The sequence below is a fragment of the Carcharodon carcharias genome, chromosome 11, assembly GCF_017639515.1.
Source record: "Carcharodon carcharias isolate sCarCar2 chromosome 11, sCarCar2.pri, whole genome shotgun sequence".
NCBI lineage: Eukaryota > Metazoa > Chordata > Chondrichthyes > Lamniformes > Lamnidae > Carcharodon > Carcharodon carcharias.
The window spans coordinates 126,028,713-126,049,993 of record NC_054477.1 but is presented as its reverse complement, the minus strand read 5'-3'; the positions used below and the strand labels follow the sequence as shown (position 1 = coordinate 126,049,993).

Below are 21,281 nucleotides of genomic sequence, written 5' to 3'. Positions count from 1 at the left end.
CTCACCAACCTGCCTGCCATAGATGCATCTGTCCATGACAGTATCGGTAGGAGTGACCACCACACAGTCATTCTGGAGACAAGGTCCCACCTACACATTGAAGATGCCCTCCATCGTGTTACGTGGCACTACCACCTCGCTAAATGGATAGATTTCAAACAGATCTAACAACTCAAGACTGGGCATCCATGAGGCGCTGTGGGCCATCAGCAGCAGCAGAATTGTACTCGAACACAATCTATAACTTCATGGCCCGACATATTCCTCACACTACCATTTAACATCAAGCCAGGGGATCAACCCTGGCTAAATGAAGAGTGCAGGAGAGCATGCCAGGAACAGCACCAGGCATATCTAAAAATGAGGGGTCAACCTGGTGAAGCTATAACACAGGACCACATGCATGCCAAACAGCATAAGAAGCAAGTGATAGACAGAGCCAAGTGATCCCACAACCAAAGGATCAGATCTGAGCCCTGCAGTCCTGCTGCATCCAGTCATGAATGGTGGTGGACAATTAAACAACTCACAGGCGGAGGAGGCTCCACAAATATCCCCATCCTCAATGACGGGAAAGCCCAGCACATCAGTGCAAAAGATAAGGCTGAAGCATTTGCTACAATCTTGAGCCAGAAGTGCCAAGTGGATGATCCTTCTCGGCCTCCTCCGGAGGTCCCCAGCATCACAGATGCCAGTCTCCAGCCAATTTGGTTCACTCCACGTGATATCAAGAAATGGCTGAAGGCCATTATTCCAGCAATAGTACGCTAATTGTGCTCCAGAACTTGCCACGCCCCTAGCCATGCTGTTCCAGTACAGCTACAACACCGGCTATGTGGAAAATTGCCCAGGTATGCCCTTTACACAAAAGGCAGAACAAATCCAACCGGGCTGATTACTACCCCATCAGTCTACTCTCGTTCATCAGTAAAGTAATCGAAGGGGGTCATCAACAGTGCTATCAAGCAGTACTTACTTAGCAATGACCTGCACACTGACACCCAGTTTTGGCACCAGGGCCACTCAGTTTCTGACATCATTACAGCCTTGGTTCAAACATGGACAAAACAGCTGAATTCCCAAGGCTGCCCTTGACATCAAGGCCATTTGACTGAGTGTGCCACCAAGGAGCCCTAGCAAAACTGGAGTCAATGGGAATCAGGGGGAAAACTCTCCACTGGTTGGAGTCATACCTAGCAAAAAAGGAAGATGCTTGTGATTGTTGGAAGTCTGTCATCTCAGCTCCGTTCTGGAGGAATTCCTCAGGGTAGTGTCCTAGGCCAATGGCCATCTCCAACAACAGGCAATCTAACCATCGCCCCTTGATGTTCAATGGCATTACCATCACTACCAAGACTCTGGGGCTTACCACTGACCAGAAATTGAACTGGACTAGCCAAATAAATATTACGGCTACAAGAGCGAGTCAGAGGTTAGGAATCCTGCGACGAGTAACTCACCACCTGACTCCTCAAAGCCTGTCCACTATGTACAAGGCACAAGTCGGGGGTGTGACGGAATGCTCCCCACTTGCCTGGATGAATGCAGCTTCCATAACACTCAAGAAGCTTGACACCATCCAGGACAAAGCAGTCCGTTTGATCCACAAATGTTCACTCCCTCCACCACAGATGCACAGTAGCAGCAGTGTGTACCGTCTACAAGATGCACTGCAGGAATTCACCAAGGCTCCTTAGCATTTTCCAAACCGACAACCACTACCACCTAGAAGGACGAGGGCGGCAGACAGATGGGAATACCACCACCTCGAAGTTCCCCTCCAAGCCACTCACCATCCTGACTTGGTAATATATCGCCAATCCTTCACTGTCACTAGGTCAAAATCCTGGAATACCCTTCCCAAAAGCACTGTGGGTGTACCTACACCACATGGATTGCAGCAGTTCAAGAAGGCAGCTCACCTCCACCTTCTCAAGGGCAACTAGCAATGGGCAATAAATGCTGGCCCAGCCAGCGAAGCCCACATCCCATGAATTAAAAGAAAGACAATGCAGCTGCAGTCAAAAGTCAGCTCTCCACTGCCTCTTGTCTCCAAAAAATTGCCAAAACGTATTCAAAACCACCAAAAGAAATACACAGCAGCCTTAAACTACTATCCAGCAACTTACCTGATCAATATGGTGATTGTTACAATTCCAGCTCATATATAGCTTTCTGCCCACAATATTGGATGCTCAGCCACCTAGATAGCACCTAAAAACAGACACATTTTCATCTATATCCTGGCCACTATTTTTCCTCACATCAGTGGCGTTGCATTACTTGATGTAAACAAACTAATTTCCAACTACACTCCTGCAATCTCCTTCTCAGCCAACCAAAAACTCTCCTCTACTGCTTGAGCTTGTATCTTTCTTGTTATCTCTTCTATTCACGACCAAAAATAGTCTGCCAGACAATCCCTGCTGAACGTTAGAGACATCTCAACACTACAGAGTCAGGCGTTTCAATCAATTACTGAGACAAACTAATGAGATTTTTCTAGTTTACAGTTCATGGGGAAAATAACTTCTAATAGTATATTAGCAACCATTGTGGCAGTGCTCCTTTATTAAAACTTGTATGAATACATTATGCTTTGAAACACAATAATAAAAAATCTTCTTGTGGAAAATCGGCCAAAAAAAATCTGAAACATGTGACAGAATTTTTAGGTTGGCGTGCGGCCTCAGTTGTGAAATTGCGTGAGATGACATCAGGCAGGCATCCCAACATCATCCCGTGCTCGCACGATATATAATTAAGAAGACAATTAAAATTGTTAAAGTTCCAACTGTCCCCAGCTTTTCGTGGTCCATCAAATGTTACGGTTGGCGGATGGGCATATCTGCCAGGCGGACTTTGCATTTCTGATGAAACCTCATCCAAGGACGGGATGAGATTTCCGTTATTAAATGGAAAAAAAAATCTATGGACGGAATTTTTAACTTGTGTATGTTAAGCTAACTGATTGTGATGCTTGGACATTTTTTCGTGATTTTAAAACCTTTATATAATTGATTTGAAGCCTTCAGGTCCTGAGGTAGCTCTCTGCCTTCAGGGAGCTTTCATTCAACACTCGCCCAAGCCCACACTTACGTCAGTGCCCACCCTCCTCCTGCCCCCACCCCAGCAGCGCTGCACATTTCAGCACGTGCTTCATGCTGGCTGGCCGTTAATTGGCCAGCCAGTGTGAAATCACAGTCAGGGGCTGATCGCAGTCGGTGGTCCATTCCCCGGGCGATCCTGGACCTGCCGATCGCGCCCACTGACCTAAAAATTCTGCCCTTGATACAATAATTTCTTAATTTATGCAAGCATTTTATATTATAATGCTTTCATTATAATGCAATCCACAAGATTAGATAACTATACCTGTTTTTCTAAAATAGCCTTAAGATCCTTCACTTCCTGTTGGTATCGCCGGCTTTCTTCCTGAATGCCATATTCATGTTCATCTTTCAAAGTTCCAAGGCTAGATTGAAGCTGCAAACTTGTACTCTTTATCTGCAGAAGCTCCTTAACAGGATAGATAACAAACATAAAATTAACATTTAGTAACAATAAATATACTTAACTTCCTGGATGTCCTCGACCCCTGCTCTGGCCACAGGAGGGGCAGCAACATCACCAATCCGGCTTGGAAAGCAGTGGCAATGGCCTGCAAAAGTGGACAGCCATCCAGTGCCGCAAGAGGCTAAATCAACTCCTCCATTCTGCCAGGGTAAGTCACTCATCACTTCCAACTCACACATTCACAAACCCATTACACATCCACAGGGGATCTCACTCACAGCTATTGAAGGGACATCACCATTCAATCTTTCACACACACCTTTATTGTCCTCATCCCGTCCATGGGACCACTCACCACTCACACATACCAGGAATACTTATCATCTGGCCTAGCAGGCATCCTGCTTACACTCTCCCCATCTGTATTCATGCAGGACAAGCTGGCACACAAGAGGGAGAGGTCGCAGACTGGTGGAGGAATGCCTGAAATCAAGGTCCTCACAGACTTTGAAAACAGAGCCATCCAGCTGGCCAGCAAAGATCTGGACCGTTCCTGTGCTGACAGTGAGGTCAGCGGTGCCACTACCATGTGAGGATCCAGCAGTGCCACATCCATCAGACAACGATGCTGTGAGTCACTTCCCCTGTTCTGCAGTCCTCTGCCATATACTAATCATCTCTCCTTGCTTTCACAGGCACATCTGGGAGATAGCTGATGGAGTCTGTGACCCAGGGCTTCCAATCAAGCCCCAAAGAAGCCTCTGAAGAGGAATATGAAGGCACCTTCATTGAAGCCCCGTCACAGCGCTTACCCACACCCTCCACCAGCGCAGAGATACACACCTCGGTGGGACCAAATTTGAGAGTAGCCTGGGGATCACAATCTGGTGAGCACATCTCACTGTCTAATCCACAGCAGGCAACGGCAGGGACTTCCCAGGTTTCCGGCACTTGGAGAACTGCTGGAGGCCAGGAATCTACTGAGTCGGAGTCAGATGATGAGCCTCTTGACTGAGTTATACCTGTTACTAGATCTGCAAAGGCAAGCTCAGTAACATTAGGAAGGGATGTGCGTTGCACTGCTCAGATTGCAAGGCATAATGGAGGTGTCCATTGGCCTTCAGGCTGAGGTGATAGCTGCAGCATGCACTGAGGTCAACACTGGCAGGGTGGCGACTGCCATGGAGACCTTGGTCCAGGACATCACCCTTGCACTGCTGCGTGGGACGAACTCCATCACTGACGCCATAATTTGCCTCCAACTGAGCAAGTACACCGCATACTTCCTGTCCCTGAGGACCGGGAAGTTCTGGAACCTGCACTGTGTGTCCCTGCTGCCGTGGATGTTGAGGCTTGCTATGATAATCTTCATTGTCAGAAGTATGTGCTACCATCACCTAATGCAAAGTGCAAGAATGAGAGGACAATTTTAATCTTCTTCATGAGCCCAGCGAGAAAGGTGTGGACCCTCCTCTTGGCATTCCAGTCCAGCCCAAGGGGTTTTAGAGCCTCACGGGTGGACCAGAAGACAAGGGGAAAAAAACGCCACCGGTCCAGGGCCAACTGGACCCTGTCTCGGCATCCCGTAAAGGGATGAGGAGAGAATCGATAGGGGGCACCGGGGGATCCACCACCTCGCCCGACAACGATTCTAAGCCATCCGCGGTGCTCACCCCATCCTCCTCCAGGTCGTTGTCTCCAGCTTCCAAACCCTCCCCCTGTATTGAGTAAGGGGGCTGGTTCGAAGCTGCCAGTCAGCTCCACCTACACCTCGATCCCATCCCTAGGATCAAGGGCAGAGGGGTCCTCTCTGGTCTCTTCTTAGAGACATGGGCCAAAGGGTGGCAGCGGCTCAGATCCCCGCTCCCCCTCAGGCACCGAGTTGCCCAGCAAGTCAAGAAAAAGCTCCGGATCTAGCACGGAGGCGGCCCGATGACCCAGTTGTCGAGGACATGAAGGGACTGCTACAGTCCCCCGGTGGACCAGATGGCACCTCGGGGTACAAGGTGGGTCAAGGACGATACCCTAGGTCCGGAGCTTTTTCTGGACTCGCCAGGCGACCCGGTGCCTGAGGGGGAGCGGGGCTCTAAGCTACCGTCATATTGTACATTCTCCTCACTAAAGCTGGCCATGAAGCAGTCACTGTTGGGGGCACCCACAACCCTTTGCAATGTTATCATTCAGGTTGGATCAGTCTCCCCTCATGGTTCAAGCTAGCAGGCAACCTTGCAGTACGGGTTAGGAGAATGCCTGAGCTGAGAGCACAGCATGCAGTCCAGTGGGCGAAGCTGCCGCCAATCGGTCAGGTGGAGTGGGGCAGAGGTTAGTGGGGTGTCGGGCAGCCATGCAGCACACTAAACTCTGGCCATCCAAGTGGTGGCCAGCACTTTCTGACATGCGTTAAGGAGCTTCCAAGAGAGGTTCTTTGTACACCCAAGATAACCCATGACCCTCTGTTTTATCCTGCAAGAGGAGTACAACAGCAGCATGGAGCTGTATGCCTTGTGGCGTACAGAGTAGAGATGAAGGAGAAGACAGCAACGGAGGCACCTGGCTGGGCAGAGGGAGGAGCAGCACCCTCAGAAAGAAGGCTTGGCATGCCGCTGAAGAGCCACAGTGAGTCGTCATTGGTAGGCACCTAGCTAGGCCCAGGGTCTATAGACGTCACCTTTCATCCCTGCAGGTAACCAAGAACCAGTATCGCCAAAGACTGTGCATATCCAGGGAACTGGTTGGTCACATCTGTCGGCCACTGCAGAATTTGGCACCATGGGAACATGGAGGGCACCCACTGTCAGTGGCCGTGAAAGTGACCGCAACGCTCAATTTTTATGCCAGTGGATCCTTTCAGGGCTCCACTGGTAACCTGTGTGGGATAATGCAAGCCTCCACCCACAAATGTATTCATGAGGTCATGGATGCCATCTTCCGGAAGGAACACAACTTTGTGCATTTCGCCCGAGACCAGGAAAGCCAGGATGCGAGAGTGCTGGAATTTGCCCAAACCTTGGGTTTCCCACAGGTGCGGGGTCCCATCAACTGCACTCACATAATGCTCAGATCTCCATGGCAATAAGTGGTTGACTATGTCAACCACAAAGACTTCCACTCGCTGAATGTTCAGCTGCTGTGCGACCAGCACAAACGCATCCTGCAGGTGTGCACTCGGATCCCAGGGAGTGTCCATGACTCCTACATCCTTAGCAGGTCTCAGATCCCTGACATCTTCCAGGGTCCAGAGAGGCTGCAGGGTTGGTTCTTTCATGCCTCTGCATTGTTTGAGTGGGCAAATAAGCTAGAGGCCTGACTCCAAGCATGTCAATGTGGCTGCATCTGAGCTGTCTCAGCTGTGGAGGAATGGTCACTTTATACAAGATTTCCCTAACGTGTGGCCGCCTCCCTCCCCCACACCCCGCAGATGCTTGTGCGCTACCTTCAACCGCAGTGCAGCCCTTGCTCCCCCAGGCTCACCTTGGCCACAGTGCAACCCTTGTCCCCCCCCCAAACTAGCCTCAATCGCAGTGTAGCCCTTGCCCCACCTCCCCCCCCGAAACTAGCCTCAACTGCAGTGCAGCCATTGAACTCCCCAACTCTTCTCAACCACTGTGCAGCCTTTGCACCCACACCCCCAAACTCACCTCTACCGCAGTGCAGCCCTTGCTGCCCCCCCAAAACTCGCCTCAACTGCAGTGTACGCCTTGACCCCATCCCCACTACAACTCACCTCCATCTTGGCGACTGCTGCGCAACCTTACTGTGCACTCACCTCCAAGTTCCCCTCAAAGTGCAGCCCGCCAAGTGCACGCCTTATATATGCTGTTGTGAAACATGTAGGCACGCAATCTCGGATGAACCAGTATGGGATATGATTTTGGTGGGCTGGGCTTATAAAGATTTGCAGATGTATTACAATGAGATTCCTGACATCCGATGGCGGGAAACGTGATCTGCCATTGAACGGCGGAGTGGACAATTGCATATTGGTTTCACGACATCGTGAAACCGATTTTTGGCCTTCTCACGCCGCCAAACACGCCTGACGCCAGCAGGCATGGAAAATTCTGCCTGAGGAGCTGTCCAGTGCTTATAGATTCTGTTGTTCATATTTTAAACATCTGGTTCATACTTTATAGCGTTGGTGCAGCAGCAGGTTTTTAAGAAAATCATGTATGGATTTTTTTTAAGCATTTCCACATATTATGTCTCATTCCAGGCAGCACACTTATGGATATCAAGGCCTTGGAGAGGATGCAAAAGGGAGTTAATAAAATGGTAGCAGGTATGAGGGACTTCAGCTACATTAGAACAATTAGAGAAGCTGGGATTGTGCTGCTTAGAGCACAGAAGCTTAAGTGGCAATTTAATACAGGTATTCAAAATTTGAGGGATTTTGATAAAAATACATAAGGCGAATCTGATTCTATAGGCAGCAGTGTCAGTAACCAGAGGACATAGATATATGGCAATTTGTAAAAGGATCATAGAGGAAATGGGAAGAATTCCTTTTTACGCAAAGAGTTGTAACAATCTAGAATTCACTGCCTGAAAGGGTGGTGAAAGGAGATTTAATAGTGACTTTCAAAAGAAAATTGGAAAATAACTGAACAGAAAAAAATTGCAGGGCTATTTAGAAAGACTTGGGGAATGGGACTAATCGGATAGCTCTTTCAAAGAATTGATAGAGGCTATTTGGTCCATTTTGCCTCTTTCTGTGCTGTATGATTTGGTGATTCTAACTTATTTAAAATAGAAATGCACATAAAATGTTATGTAAGTTGTAAAATTAGCTGTAACGGTTGGCACGGTATGATGAAAGAATATGCTGCATAGAGATAAAATCAAAACAATATACCTGAAACAAAACTGAAAGCAGTTGAGATCTAGTTGTTTTTGTGCACAGATCACTTAAGGTTCATGCCAATGCAAAGATATTGTAACTAAAGCAATCCAAGGGGAGGAAGTGGCATAGTTACAGGCCTGCTATTCCAGAGACCCAGGGGACCTGGGTTCAAATCCTATCATGGCAGATGGTGAAATTTGAATCCAATAAAAATCTGCCCATGAAACCATTGTTGATGATTCACTAATGTCCTTAGGAAATCTGCTGCCCTTACCTGGTCTGGCCTACATGTGACTCCAGGCCCTCAGCAATGTGGTTGACTCTTAAATGCCCTCTGAACAAGGGCAGTTAGGGATGGACAATTAATGCTGGCCTAGCCAGCAATACCCACATCTCATGAGAGAATTAATTTAAAAAAATCAATTCAATAATAATCAAAGGACACCATTTTGGCCTCATAAAGGCTCCCGGTTAGACTGCATCCAGATTTGGTTCCCTCACATGCTGGATGAAATAGTGGCCTTTGAAAAGGTTGAGAAGATGATTCCCAATTTAAAGAACCTTGGTTGCTCATTACTAATTACTTTAGAGCAACGTATACTTTGAGGATACCTAATGGAATTTCACAAGATAATGATTATTTCAGTTTGAAAGATTGAGGAGGAAAGTGGTCACAATTTTAAACTTTGCAAGAATAGGAGCATGTTAAGCACTTCTTAGAACTTCTGGAATTTGATGCTGTCTTGTGCATCACACTGTATAAAATATAACTGGTTCAACAGTTAACACATGCCTGAGAATTATTGTATTTATTTTGTCTCTCCCAGATGGCTGTTGAAAGAGAGGAAATGTCTAGTCCTAATGTTCCAGGCATTAGGTGAATGGGGAATGTTTGATGGACCAGTGGTCTTTTCCTGCTTGCCATTATTTTATACTTGTAGAAATAAAAACATTTTCAGTATGTGAGTATGAAAACAATTAAAATCCTCTTTAAAGTTGTCAAAAATAAAATGTTTATATACATACCTATTCCCCATATTTCCTAGTATGCTCATTTTTAAAGGAATTACTTTGGAAAATTGGAAGATATACTTAGTGAGCTTATAATATTTTTCTTGGTCCCTTCCAAGCTTCTACCCTCCTCTACCGATGTTGCTGACTAATGCTCGGTTATGCATGCTTGACCACAAAATGACCTCAGTGCTTCTCCCAAGTAACCATTTTTCTTGTATGAGCCTGGATAGCAGCTGCTGCTTATTTGATTGGTGGGGCACTCACAACTGAGGAAAATCCTACCCTCTATTTATTTTCAAGTAAGGGTCAATGAATAACAACTACAAGCAGGAAATCTGTCTCATTCAATTCCTGTTACCTATCCTAGACTTCTGGGTCAATACCTCAGTATTGCTCCTAACGTCCCTGGGTTGATCTGGCTAACTCAGTTGGTGGGAAGGTAGAGAAAGAAAGAGAAAGTATTTCTTGACATACTTTAAAACAAACAAGTGGCATTACTTTTCAATAACATCATCAATTGCAAGTTATCAGAGTTGCTTCATTTGATGAAAGAAAAAGAGTTGGTGCCATCCTTGCCTTGCTTTATGAAAAGTCATCGACCTGAAATATTAACTCTGTTTCTCTCTCCACGTATGCTTCCAGACCTGCTTGATATTTCCAGCATTTTCTGTTATTAATTCGTTTAAATGAGGTTTGAAGTGTATCATTGGAAGTGGCGCAAGCTTATTTGTTCTTCTGCAAATATCATTCCTTGCCCTAAGTTCAGACCAATAGGCCAGCAAGGACCGACCTTCAAAGCCAATAATTTATTTTGAAATGCAGTGGTTGTTCCGTAGGGAAGTGTGATAGTCATTCGGCACAAGTTAAGATTCCCCGAGCAGGAAAGAGATTAATGATAAGTTAAACTGCTTTTGATAGTGTTAGTGGAGGGAGAAATAATAGCCAAACTTAATTAATTTGTTATTAAGCAAATAAAGCAAATTAAGAACAGGAATCATACTTTTATTTTATATTCATTCAAGAGATGTAAATATCGTTGGCAAGGCCAGCATTTGTTACCCACCCCTAACTGCCCTTGAGAGGGTGATGGTGAGCCACTTTCTTGAACTGCTACAGTACACCTGCAGTACTTCTAGGAAGGGGAGTTCCAGTGTTTTGACCCAGCAATGGTGAAAATGTTCCAAGTCAGGATGTTGTGTGACTTGGAGGGGAACTTGCAGGTGGTGGTGTTCCCATGTGTCTGCTACACTTGTTCTTCTAGACATTAGAGTTTGGGTCTTTGGAAGATGCTGTTGAAGGGGCCTTGACAAGTTGCTGCAGTGCATCTTGTAGATTCTACACACTGCTGCCACAGCAGTGATAAAAAGGGTGAGTGTTTAAAATGTTGTTAGGGTGCTGATCATGCAGGATGCTTTCTCTTAAATGGTGTCTGCTCTTTCAGTGCTTTTGGAGTCACTCATCCAAGCAAATGAAAAGCATTCCACACTCATGATTTGTGTCTTTAGGGGAGGCGGTGGCATAGTGGTATTATTACTGGACTAGTACTCCAGATACCCAGAGTAATTCTCTGGGGACCAGGATTCAAAACCCACCATGGCAGAAGATGAAATTTGAATTCAATAAAAAATCTGGAATTAAAAGTCTAATGACGACAGTAAAACCCATCTGGTTCACTAAAGTCCCTTTAGGGAAGGAAGCCATCCTTACCTGGTCTGGCCTACATGTGACTTCAGACCCACAATAATGTGGTTGACTCTTAAATGCCCTCTGAAATAGCCTCGCAAGCCATTCAGTTCTTAAGGGCAATTAGGGGATGGGCGATAAATGCTGGCCGAGCTGGTGATGCCCACATCGCAAGCTAGTGGACAAGCTTTGGGAGTCAATAGATGAGTTACCTGCCACAGAATGCCCAACCTTCATTGCCACTTTATAGATGATCCAGTTAAATTTCTGGTGTAGGTTCCTGAGGATGATAATGGTGGAGGATTCAGCAATGGCAATGCCATTGAATGTGAAAGGGAGATTCTCTCTTTTTGGAGATGGCCATCGTCTGTGGCAAATATTGCTTAATATCAGCTTAAACCTGAATGTTGTTCAGGTCCTTATGCACGTAGGCATGGACTGCTTCATTATCTGAGGAATCGGATACTGAACACTGTGCATTCGTTAACATGCCCACTTCTTAACTCCTGATAAAAGGAAAATCATTGATGAAGCAGCTGAAGATATTTGGGCCTAGGACATCACCCTGAGGAACTCCTGCAGCGATGTCTCAGAACTGAGGTGAGTGACCTCCAACAACCATACTCTACCAATATCCAGGAATATTTCAGATCTATAAGTTTACTGGTTTTATTTCAGTATAAAAAAATTAAACCTAATCCCTCAAAAATGATTCTCCTGTCAACATGCAGCTCTGGATGAAAACAATAACTGCTTAAAGGAGAATGAAGCCAACAAATTTGAATCACACTGCAGTTTGGTATCTCAATCCATTTAGGAGAGAAAAGAAAAAGCTCTGAGCAATTGCGCTTGGGAAAAGAGTGCTCTGTACCCACACAAAATATATCGTACCTTGGGGCCGACAAATGTACTTAACTGTTTCCAATGCAGCATTCTTTTCAGTCATTTCTTTAAACTCTTCAACAAACATTTCTTTCATTTTCTCCATCTCATAGTTCAGCTTCTTTTTTTCTTCCTCCTTCCATCTTTCAAAGCTTTTTGTTGTTTCTTCTTCTTTCATTATTCTATTTTCAATTTCCTAAAATATACCAGGTGATGATATGTTTGTAAAGTGCAAAATAAATGTATCAAAGTTTTTTTTTACTTCAAAGATAGCAGAACCCCACTCCCCATGGAAAAGCACAATTCTCGGAACAAATACATTACAGGATCACTGCATTTACAGAACCTTTGCATGTGCATTCTTCTGTTCTAGCCATGTCCAAATAAACATCAATGTAAAATCAGATATCAGAAGTGAAATAAAATAAAAGCATCTGAACATCTGCAATATTTCAAAATCATCCTTCCTAGTGTTTTGTTACCCATATACTTTGGTGCTGATTTAAGGTTTTAAAAGTATATACTCCTTAACATTACAGGGATATATTTTTCTTGATGCTAAGTGTAGATATGAGTTAATAGCACAAAAAACCAATAGAAAATTTAACAATTTTTGTGCATGATTACCTCTTCTACTGAGTCTTGATATCAGCCTAAATTTGTGCCTAGAATTATTTAAACAGTAAATTTATTTATTAAGAGCTTAATCCTGTTGTGACATGTTAAGATATTAGGAAAAATGCACATAACTGAATGTCTGTGCCTATATGCAAGGGAAAAGTGAGGCTAGAATTCAAATTTGGAGTGGTAGTTACATGCTCCTCCTCACCTTTGTGGCACTAAAATTCACTTTTTGCTTCATTGATTACATTATTTAATACAGTTTTGGTTCAATAGGGCTGTGGATACTGGGTTAGTTGAAATTTTCAAGACTAAGATCAACAGATTTCATTAAGGATATGGATCAAAATTAGAAAAATGAAATTGAGGTAATTATCAGCCAACTGAATCGTGGAATAAGCTCCATGGCTGAAAGACCTACTCTTGATCTAATGTTTCTAATTCAGTAAATTCTGCTAGAGCAACAGTAGAGAGAGAGAAATAGCAGAAAAGAGGTCAATAAATGACAGCAAAAGAAAGAGCCCTCCATTACCTAGGGAATAAATCAGGTCAATCATCCCAAAGAGAATCAATAATTCATACCGGCTCTGGACAGTACCTGGGCTGTTTCATGTACTTACTACAACTGGACAGCAAAATTCTCTCTCACTGGAGAGAAATAAAAAGTGTAACAGCTATGGAGGTAGTGCTAAGGCAGCAATGTACCGAATTGTTTTGAATGTGTAAAACATATATATATATATATTTTCACAGGTTAGCCTCTATGCAGTATTTGAGTTAACAGTTCATTTAAGTTTGTCATTTTATTTATGTTGCTGATCAGCTTTTACTGCTTTTCTAGTTTCGCAAGTAGGTTCATTTAAATTAAGAATTTTGACAATATTAACCACTGTGATATGTCTACTTGACGTTCAGCAAGGCTTTTGATAAGGTCCCACATGGGAGACTGATAACGAAGGTAAGAGCCCATGGGACCCAAGGCAATTTGGCAAATTGCATCCAGAATTGGCTGAGAGGCAGGAAGCAGAGAGAGATGGTCGTGGAGTGTTTTGTGTCCAGTGGGATGCCTGTGTCCGGTGGGGTTGCACAGGGATCGGTGTTGGGTCCCTTGCTGTTTGTGGTATATATAAAGATTTAGACTTGAATTTGGGAGGGTTGATCAGTAACTTTGCGGATGACACGAAAATTGGTGGGGTGGTAAATAGTGAGTAGGATAGCCTTACATTACAGGAGGATATAGACAGGCTGGTCAGATGGGCTGATCAGTGGCAAATGGAATTTAATCCGGATATGTGCGAGGTGGTGCATTTGGGCAGGACAAACAAGGCATGGAAATACACGATTAATGGTAGGACCTTGGGAAGTACCAAGGATCAGAGGGACCTTGGTGTGCATGTCCACCAGTCCCTTAAAGTAGCGGGACGGGTAGATAAGGTGGTTAAGAAGGCATATGGGATACTTTCCTTTATTAGCCGAGGCATAGAATATAAGAGCAGGGAGGTTATGCTGGAACTGTATAAAATGCTGGTTAGGCCACAGCTAGAGTATTGCGTGCAGTTCTGGAATCTGCATTATAGGAAAGATGTGATTGCACGAGAGAGAGTGCAGAGGAGATTTACCAGGAGGTTGCCTGGGCTGGAGAGTTCTAGTGATGAGGAGAGATTGGATAGACTGGGGTCATTTTCCCTGGAGCAGAAGAGATTGAGGGGGGACATGATTGAGATGTATAAAATATGAGGGGCATAGATAGGGTAGGTAGGAAGGAACTTTTCCCCTTGGTGGAGGGATCAATAACCAGGGGGCATAGATCCAAGGTAAGGAGCAGGAGGTTTAGAGGGGATGTGAGGAAGAACTTTTTCACCCACAGGGCAGTGGGAATCTGGAATTCATTGCCTGAAAGGGTGGTAGAGGCATAAACCTTCATAACATTTAAGAAGTATTTGGATGTGCACTTGCGATGCCATGGCATACAAGGCCATGGGCCTAGTACTGGAAAATGGGATTAGAATAGTTAGGTACTTGTTTGACCGGCTCAGACTCGATGAGCCGAAGGGCTTTTTTCTGCACTGTAGACTTCTATGACTCTATGATATAACCAATGAGACAATTAAATATTTATCTGAATCCAATTGTATGGAGCAAGTACAGAGATTAATAGCCTCATGTCCTAGCTTCTGTATTTTGTGATATATGATCAGCATACATCAGGTCCAGTTAAAAAAGGGGAACAAAATACACTCATTGTTTTTGCATTTGTTTCTGATTATCAAGCAATTAATGCAACATTTTACTAAAGGACAATCTCCCCAAATTGAGAAAATTTTTAAAATATGTGAAATCCTTTTTTATAGCAAAATATCTAGCACTCTGCAGCAAACTTGACAGGGTGAATTACAGTAAAAGCAAAACATATGACACTTACAATTTTAATAACAACCAAAGGCTTAATTCGAAATTGGGTTATTTAATCCTATTGTTGCATTCCATCTCCCAGGAAAACTTCCTGCATATTAGCTAAATGATACTAAATTAAACTTTTAATAACAAAGCCACAATATTTCCACAGTAGATCTGAAGTTATTAAAGAACTATAATTTCAAATTCATGCCTCTGGTAAGTTTTCTATTATTGAAAAGTTAAGTGTAACCTGATGTCTGAGACACAGTGGGAGTTATTTTGTTGAAAGGGTGAAATATACACTAAATAGTGTTTTGTTAATAAGATATGCCGGTTTGAAAGTTTGATTTTAGCATGACCTAATTGCTGATTATCAGATTTGAACTTTCGTGGAGGCACTGAAAAAAACACCTACATGTTTTGCACTCAAGCACTGATTTAGAAGCAATTTTCATGGAGTGCTAAACTGAGTATCCACATACCTACTTCCATGTAAACTGGTAAGTGTGTTAGCTGACACTCAATGGCATGTTTCAGGCTAGCTTAGGGACTAAGGGAAAGGGCGCACCAGTTCTTGGAGGGGACACTGAAGGTCCAGAAGAGGGGGTCAAGAGGAGGGGATCCTGAATCCAGAGTGGGGATGGGCAGGGTGGAGGGGGTTGTAGGGAAAAGAAGCCAACCTTGCTTTCCTTTCTCGCTCTCCTGAAGCAGTGGGTCCTGCTCTGTCAGGCCTCATGTCCTCCTCTAGACCAAAGGGGACCCCTAACAAGATACAAAGGACCAAGCATTCCGTTTCTCTTGGTAATTCCCATAAGATCTCAAATAAAGTAAAGGTGGTGAACTGCTGAAAGGTCATCTCAAGCTGAAACGTTAATTGTTTCTCTCCATAGATGCTGCCTGACCATCTGAGTAGTTCCAGCATTTTTAAATTTTATTTCCAATTATAGGAGGCATTGGTCACAGTGGCCTAGAAATTGTAATGACACCACACCCATTTTGCAGGTGTAAAATGGGCATAAAAGCAAAAGGGTCCAATATACCACCTGCACGTATGTGTAAATTCAGCACCAGAAGTGCATTGCCTGACATCTTGGTATAAGTATCAAAACAGGCAGCTCGGGACTGCGCCTGAAACAGATGCTAGAATCCTTGCATATGAAAATACAGGATGACTGTATTCAGAAAACATGATGTACATTTTGGTGTGGAGATGGGAGGAACTGGAGCTCCGAAGGCCATTGCCAGCTCTTGCTTGCCCCTGCCCACCATCTCCTGACCTCTTACCCACCCTCCCAGAACTTATTTGAGGGTCTTGTCGGTGATGCAGCAACCTGAAGTTGAAATTCTCTTTGCCAGTTGGCTGCCTGGAGATGCCAAGAAAGGGTGTGCAACTTGCCTGAGGGCCAAGACCCAATATCAGGTGCACTTCAAGCTGATCCCGTGCGCAGGCATCATCCCCGTGTCCAGTTCACAAATGCACCATGACCCAGCCCAGTGCACCCACTGCACCTCCCAGCTGCTACCATCCCAATCCCAACTGACCTCTACCCACTCTTCTTGATCCAAGCCACAACTACATTCCCAAACATCACCACTACCCTCCTTCCTAATTACTGCTACTTTCCAACTAATCGCAGCCCCCTTCTAAGTTGGCGGCTCTCCTGATCTCTCCCTCTCCTGATTGTCCCCCATTCCAGTCATTTTCATTCCCAGTTCTCTTTAAAGGACTTCCCTGAGGGACGCTAATATTGTCACAATATCCCAATCATCAAGTCCTCTCCTTCAGTGAACTGTGGAATTCCCATTAGGGGTATGCACTTCACTGGCTCAATAATAATTAGGCACAGAACCCAATATTTTTTGTGCCTCATGCCTATTTATTCAGGAACAAACATTGTTCTCCTTACTTATAGGTGTGCTTAATTTTTTTGATGGGCAAATGGGGCTTGGTGTGAGTTAGGATACAGGCAGCAGAATTCTAAATAAGCACAAGTTAACAGACCGTGGATGATGGGAAGCCAGCTTAGAAGGCACTGGAATAGTCAAGTCCAGATATCAAAAAGGTATGGATGAGGAATTCAGCAGCAAACAAGCTAAAGCAGAGGCAGAGGCATGCAATTTTACGGAGATGGAAGTTGATCGTGTTGATGGAGGAGTGGATCTGAGGTCGGAAGCTCATCTCAGTGTGAAATACGACTCCAAGGTTCTGAACAATCTGGTTTAATCTCAGATAGTTGCCAGGGAGAGTCAGTGGCTAGGAAAGACTGAAGACAATGGCCTTGGTCTCCCCAATATTTAGTTAGGGAAATTCTGTTCATCCATGATTGTGAAGAGTAATGCACAACACTGAATACCCAGCCACGGACTTGCTCTACTAGCCTTGGCACTACACGTATGGTCCAGTTCAGTTTTTAGTCAATGGTGACACTGAGGATGTTGATGCTTAGATACCTAGCAATGATATTTATGTTAAAAGGGGAGATGGTTCTAACCTTTCTTATTGGAGATGATCATTGTCTAACAATTGGCTGTTAATAAGGAAAATGTTAACTTTGAACAATACCATTGAATGGGCAATATTGGATCAGCCACCCATTATACATTGTTCCAGATTTTCATTTTGATTGACTTCAACAGAAATGAACATTGAGAGAGGTGTATAATGAGCGACAGAACAGACAACACCGGTTTTGCACAATCGCCAAAAGTTAAAGTTATTCCCAGTAAATCCTCATTTATATTTTAAAAGTCTCTCTGGTGGAACTTCAACTTGTGTTCTGAAAATCTAAGTAATCTCCTGATAGAATTCAACTGCTGATTTAATTATTGCTACACTAACAACCAATTTAAGATAATCAATCAGGCTTATAACATGGCTTGTATATACTTGCTCGGAATGACATACATTCATTTGCAGGGACCATTCTCTGCAAACAAAAGGAAAATGTCCAAGTCTTTTTTGAATTACTCGGAAGCATAGGGAGCCAATAGTTTCCCATTGCTTTCTCCCTGGCAACACCTCGGCCAATCAGAATCAACTCGCCAACCAATCATCACCCTTTTCTCCTGTAGTATAAATTGTTGTGATTACTTGAATTTGGCATTCTTGCATTTGTCCTTATAAGTGCAATACAAAAATCTTCAGCAACATGTCTCTCTGTTCAGCAATATTTAATTCATTTTTCAAAGATTTTGAGATCTGTATGGCTTGACTTTTCATAGCTTCTGCTGGTTAGATCAGGATCCCTATAAAATAGCCTTAACAATTTTGCCCACCACAGCTTTGGACTGATCGAGGTCAAGGCATCTGCACTCCACCCTCTCACCTTCAATGCACCACACCCCCATCACTCATTTATCAGTATTCCCTGGCACTTAGGAAACATGCCTAATATCCAGATACTCTAGCTCGCCCTCACACCTAACAATGCTGCCAGGCTGTACTCTTCGCTCTCTCTTCCAGGAAGAGATCACACACAGTAAAAGCAAGTACAACAGGAGCAGCAGAAAACAGAGGAAAAGGACATCTGCATCTCCTGAACCCTATGGTGGAGATGGCTTCCCACAATAGGGGGAGGGATTTTCTGGCCCCATCAGCAGCAGGCATCATGGTGGGCGGGACAGGAAAATTTAGAGAATGAGATGAAAGTAGGTCTCCCACTGGCGTGAAAATTGTTTGCAATTTTACGCTCCCGACTTTCATGGTGGGTCAGGTAGCCCGCCATGCCATGTCAGGAACCACAATTGCATTGATTTGAATAGCATGAATACTCATTAAAAAGGCAGCTCGCCAGAATCACACCCCCACTCCAGATCAAAAGGCCACGCCAGCAGCAAATTAGACCGGCATCATTCACGACCAGATATGTGACATGCACTTTGTGAACACCACTTCACTCGTGATCTTGAGGTACGTACGCCTACTTTTCATTGCGCTGTGCTTGTGGCTGCTCTGATTCTGTGCCAAGGATGTACAGGCAAGACCAGCAGAAACTCAAGGGAGGGGTCAGAGCCAAGGCTTACCATGTGAGGCCAGCGAGAAGGTTTGAACGGGGGGGCGGTGGTTGTGGTTGGAAGATACTGAAGGGCAAAGGCTTGATTGGTGGAGGACAGGGAGTAATGAGGGGCTTTATGTAAGTCACAGAACAATGGGCCTCCAGATGGGGAGGGGTCAGGTCTACATGGAGCCTCAGGACATCAACACCAAACAGTTCAGGGGGGAGGTCAGGGATATCAGCGACAGGACGATGGGGTCAAGGATTAAAGGGGGAGGATGGACAGTGATTGGAGGGAGGAAAACCTGCAGATGATGCTCCTCCAGCATGATGAGAGGGGCTTCAATAGTCATGAGGACTTGAAGTTGGTCTGGTAGTAAAATCTCAGCACCACCATTTTTGGAGCTGATCCAATAATGCAGTTGAAGAACAAGCTGTGAAAAAAATTGCAGGGGAGGCCACTCAGGGCTTGTGGGAGGAGTCAACTACTGCACTTATGGGCCAATTGAAGGGACACCTTACTCATTTCCACTTTTCCAAATGGAGATAAAGGCACAGCTGAGACATGTTCGGAACTGTCAAATGCCAATTTAGAGAACATGGCACCTTAACTCATGTTGTGCAATCCTGCGAGACTATAAACCTGATTTGGGGCCTTTGTAGGCTTGGCTTCCAAAGACCCTTTGTCCGTCTCATGGAAAAGCCTGAGTGTCAGAAGGAACCAACTGAAAAAGGGCCACGGGTCAAAACGCATAATGCCAATGGGCATAAGACCTCCAAACCTTGCAGCTGGCAGTTTAAGGTTTTGAAGGCCCCCCTCACCCCCCACTCACAATACTCTCAGAACAGGAGTGCAATTTGGGACTGTCGTGTAATCCAAAGGACAAAGTCTGACAGTGCCCTAACTGAGGCTTCTCTCACCTGGCAGAACTCAAGTCAGATCCATGCCGTGTCAAAGCCCTGTCATACCTGTGTCGTTTGGGGGAAGTGGTGGTTGGAGGGGTGTTTCATGTTCCCAATCAATGTTTCTGCAGACATGAGCACGAGAGCCTAATGGATGGAGCAGGCAACATTGCGTTCATGCTGGCAATCAGACAGCTAAGGAGAAGAAGGATTCATTGCTGCTAGGTTAGGCGAAGGGAAGAGCCTCACCCTGAGAACAAGGGCCAACAAGGTACTCTCAAGACCCAGAGGCTGAGGCTGACGGAGCCACTGAACGGAGGCGTCAGGCAAGACCACAAAAGTACAGAAGACGCCACTCATACCTCGAGATGTGCGAGAGACAGTGCTGTAGACGTCTTCACACGTCCAGGGATGTGTTGGCTCACATCTAGCACTATCTCCAGGAGGATTTGACGCCACAGGGGCTGGGAGGCCATCTACTGCCAGTGGCTGTAAAAGTGACTGTTGCTCTGAACTTCTTCCAAAGCTCCACTAGGGACCGCTGTGGGATTCCTCAAGCATCCGCTCACAAATGCATTCGAGAGATTACAGGCACCCTTATTAATGAGGTGCACAATTACATCCAATTCTCCCTAGATGAAGCCAGCCAGGCTGCGAGAGCAGTGGGATTTGCAGCAATCTCCGGATTCCCACAGGTGCAGGGTGCCATCGACTGCACTCATTTGGCTTTAATCTCCCTGGTAGCAGCCATGACAATTCACCAAAAGGGTTCCAATCTCAAAATATGCCTAGAAGTAGATAATGCAGTACGTGCAGGATACCTCAGAAGTTCCCACGACTCGTACATCTTGAGTCACTCGCAGGTGCCACAGATCTTCGAGGGCCATCAGTGCATCCAGGGTTGGTTCATCAGTGACAAAGGCTACCCACAAATGACATGGTTCGACGGCTTCAAAGTGCCTCAGAGGAGAGGTATAAAGCTGCTCATTTTGCAACATGCTCATTGGTTGAGCAGACCAGTAGCATTTTGAAGTTGAATTTTCAATGTCTGGACAGGTCAGACGGAACTCTCCAGAGGATCTCCTGCATCATTACGGCTTGCTAAGCTCTACACAACCTGCTGCTCCAAAGGGGGGAATGACAAGGGACAGAGGAGCTGCACATTAAGAGGACATTGAGAGAGCTGAGCTTGATGAGGGCGAGGAAGCTGAAGCTCCAGAGAAAGAGGCCATGGCATGGGCCAGACGAGACAGGTGTGTACATGACATGCTTATAGCCACCCGGTTCCAGGAGGATGATGGTGAATAGCTTATGCAAGCATCTTTGACCAATGCACTCCATGCTGTGTCCAACTTAACACCTTTGTTGCGATCCTCATCATCTCAATGAAACACATGTCAGGAAGATATAATAATGTTATTGTAAAATAG

At 45.0% G+C, this 21,281-nt stretch overlaps 1 protein-coding gene across 1 annotated transcript in view; it reads right to left on the bottom strand.

Moving 5' to 3' along the window:
* Positions 1-21,281, bottom strand: part of LOC121283925 (zinc finger protein DZIP1-like) — a 168,940-nt gene that overhangs the window by 109,391 nt on the left and 38,268 nt on the right. Inside the window, exons 4-5 of the mRNA XM_041198727.1 lie at positions 11,970-12,131; positions 3,376-3,519 (exon numbers count right to left, since the gene is read on the bottom strand). Of these exons, the coding sequence (XP_041054661.1) occupies positions 3,376-3,519; positions 11,970-12,131 (306 nt within the window). The remainder of the gene's footprint in view (positions 1-3,375; positions 3,520-11,969; positions 12,132-21,281) is intronic.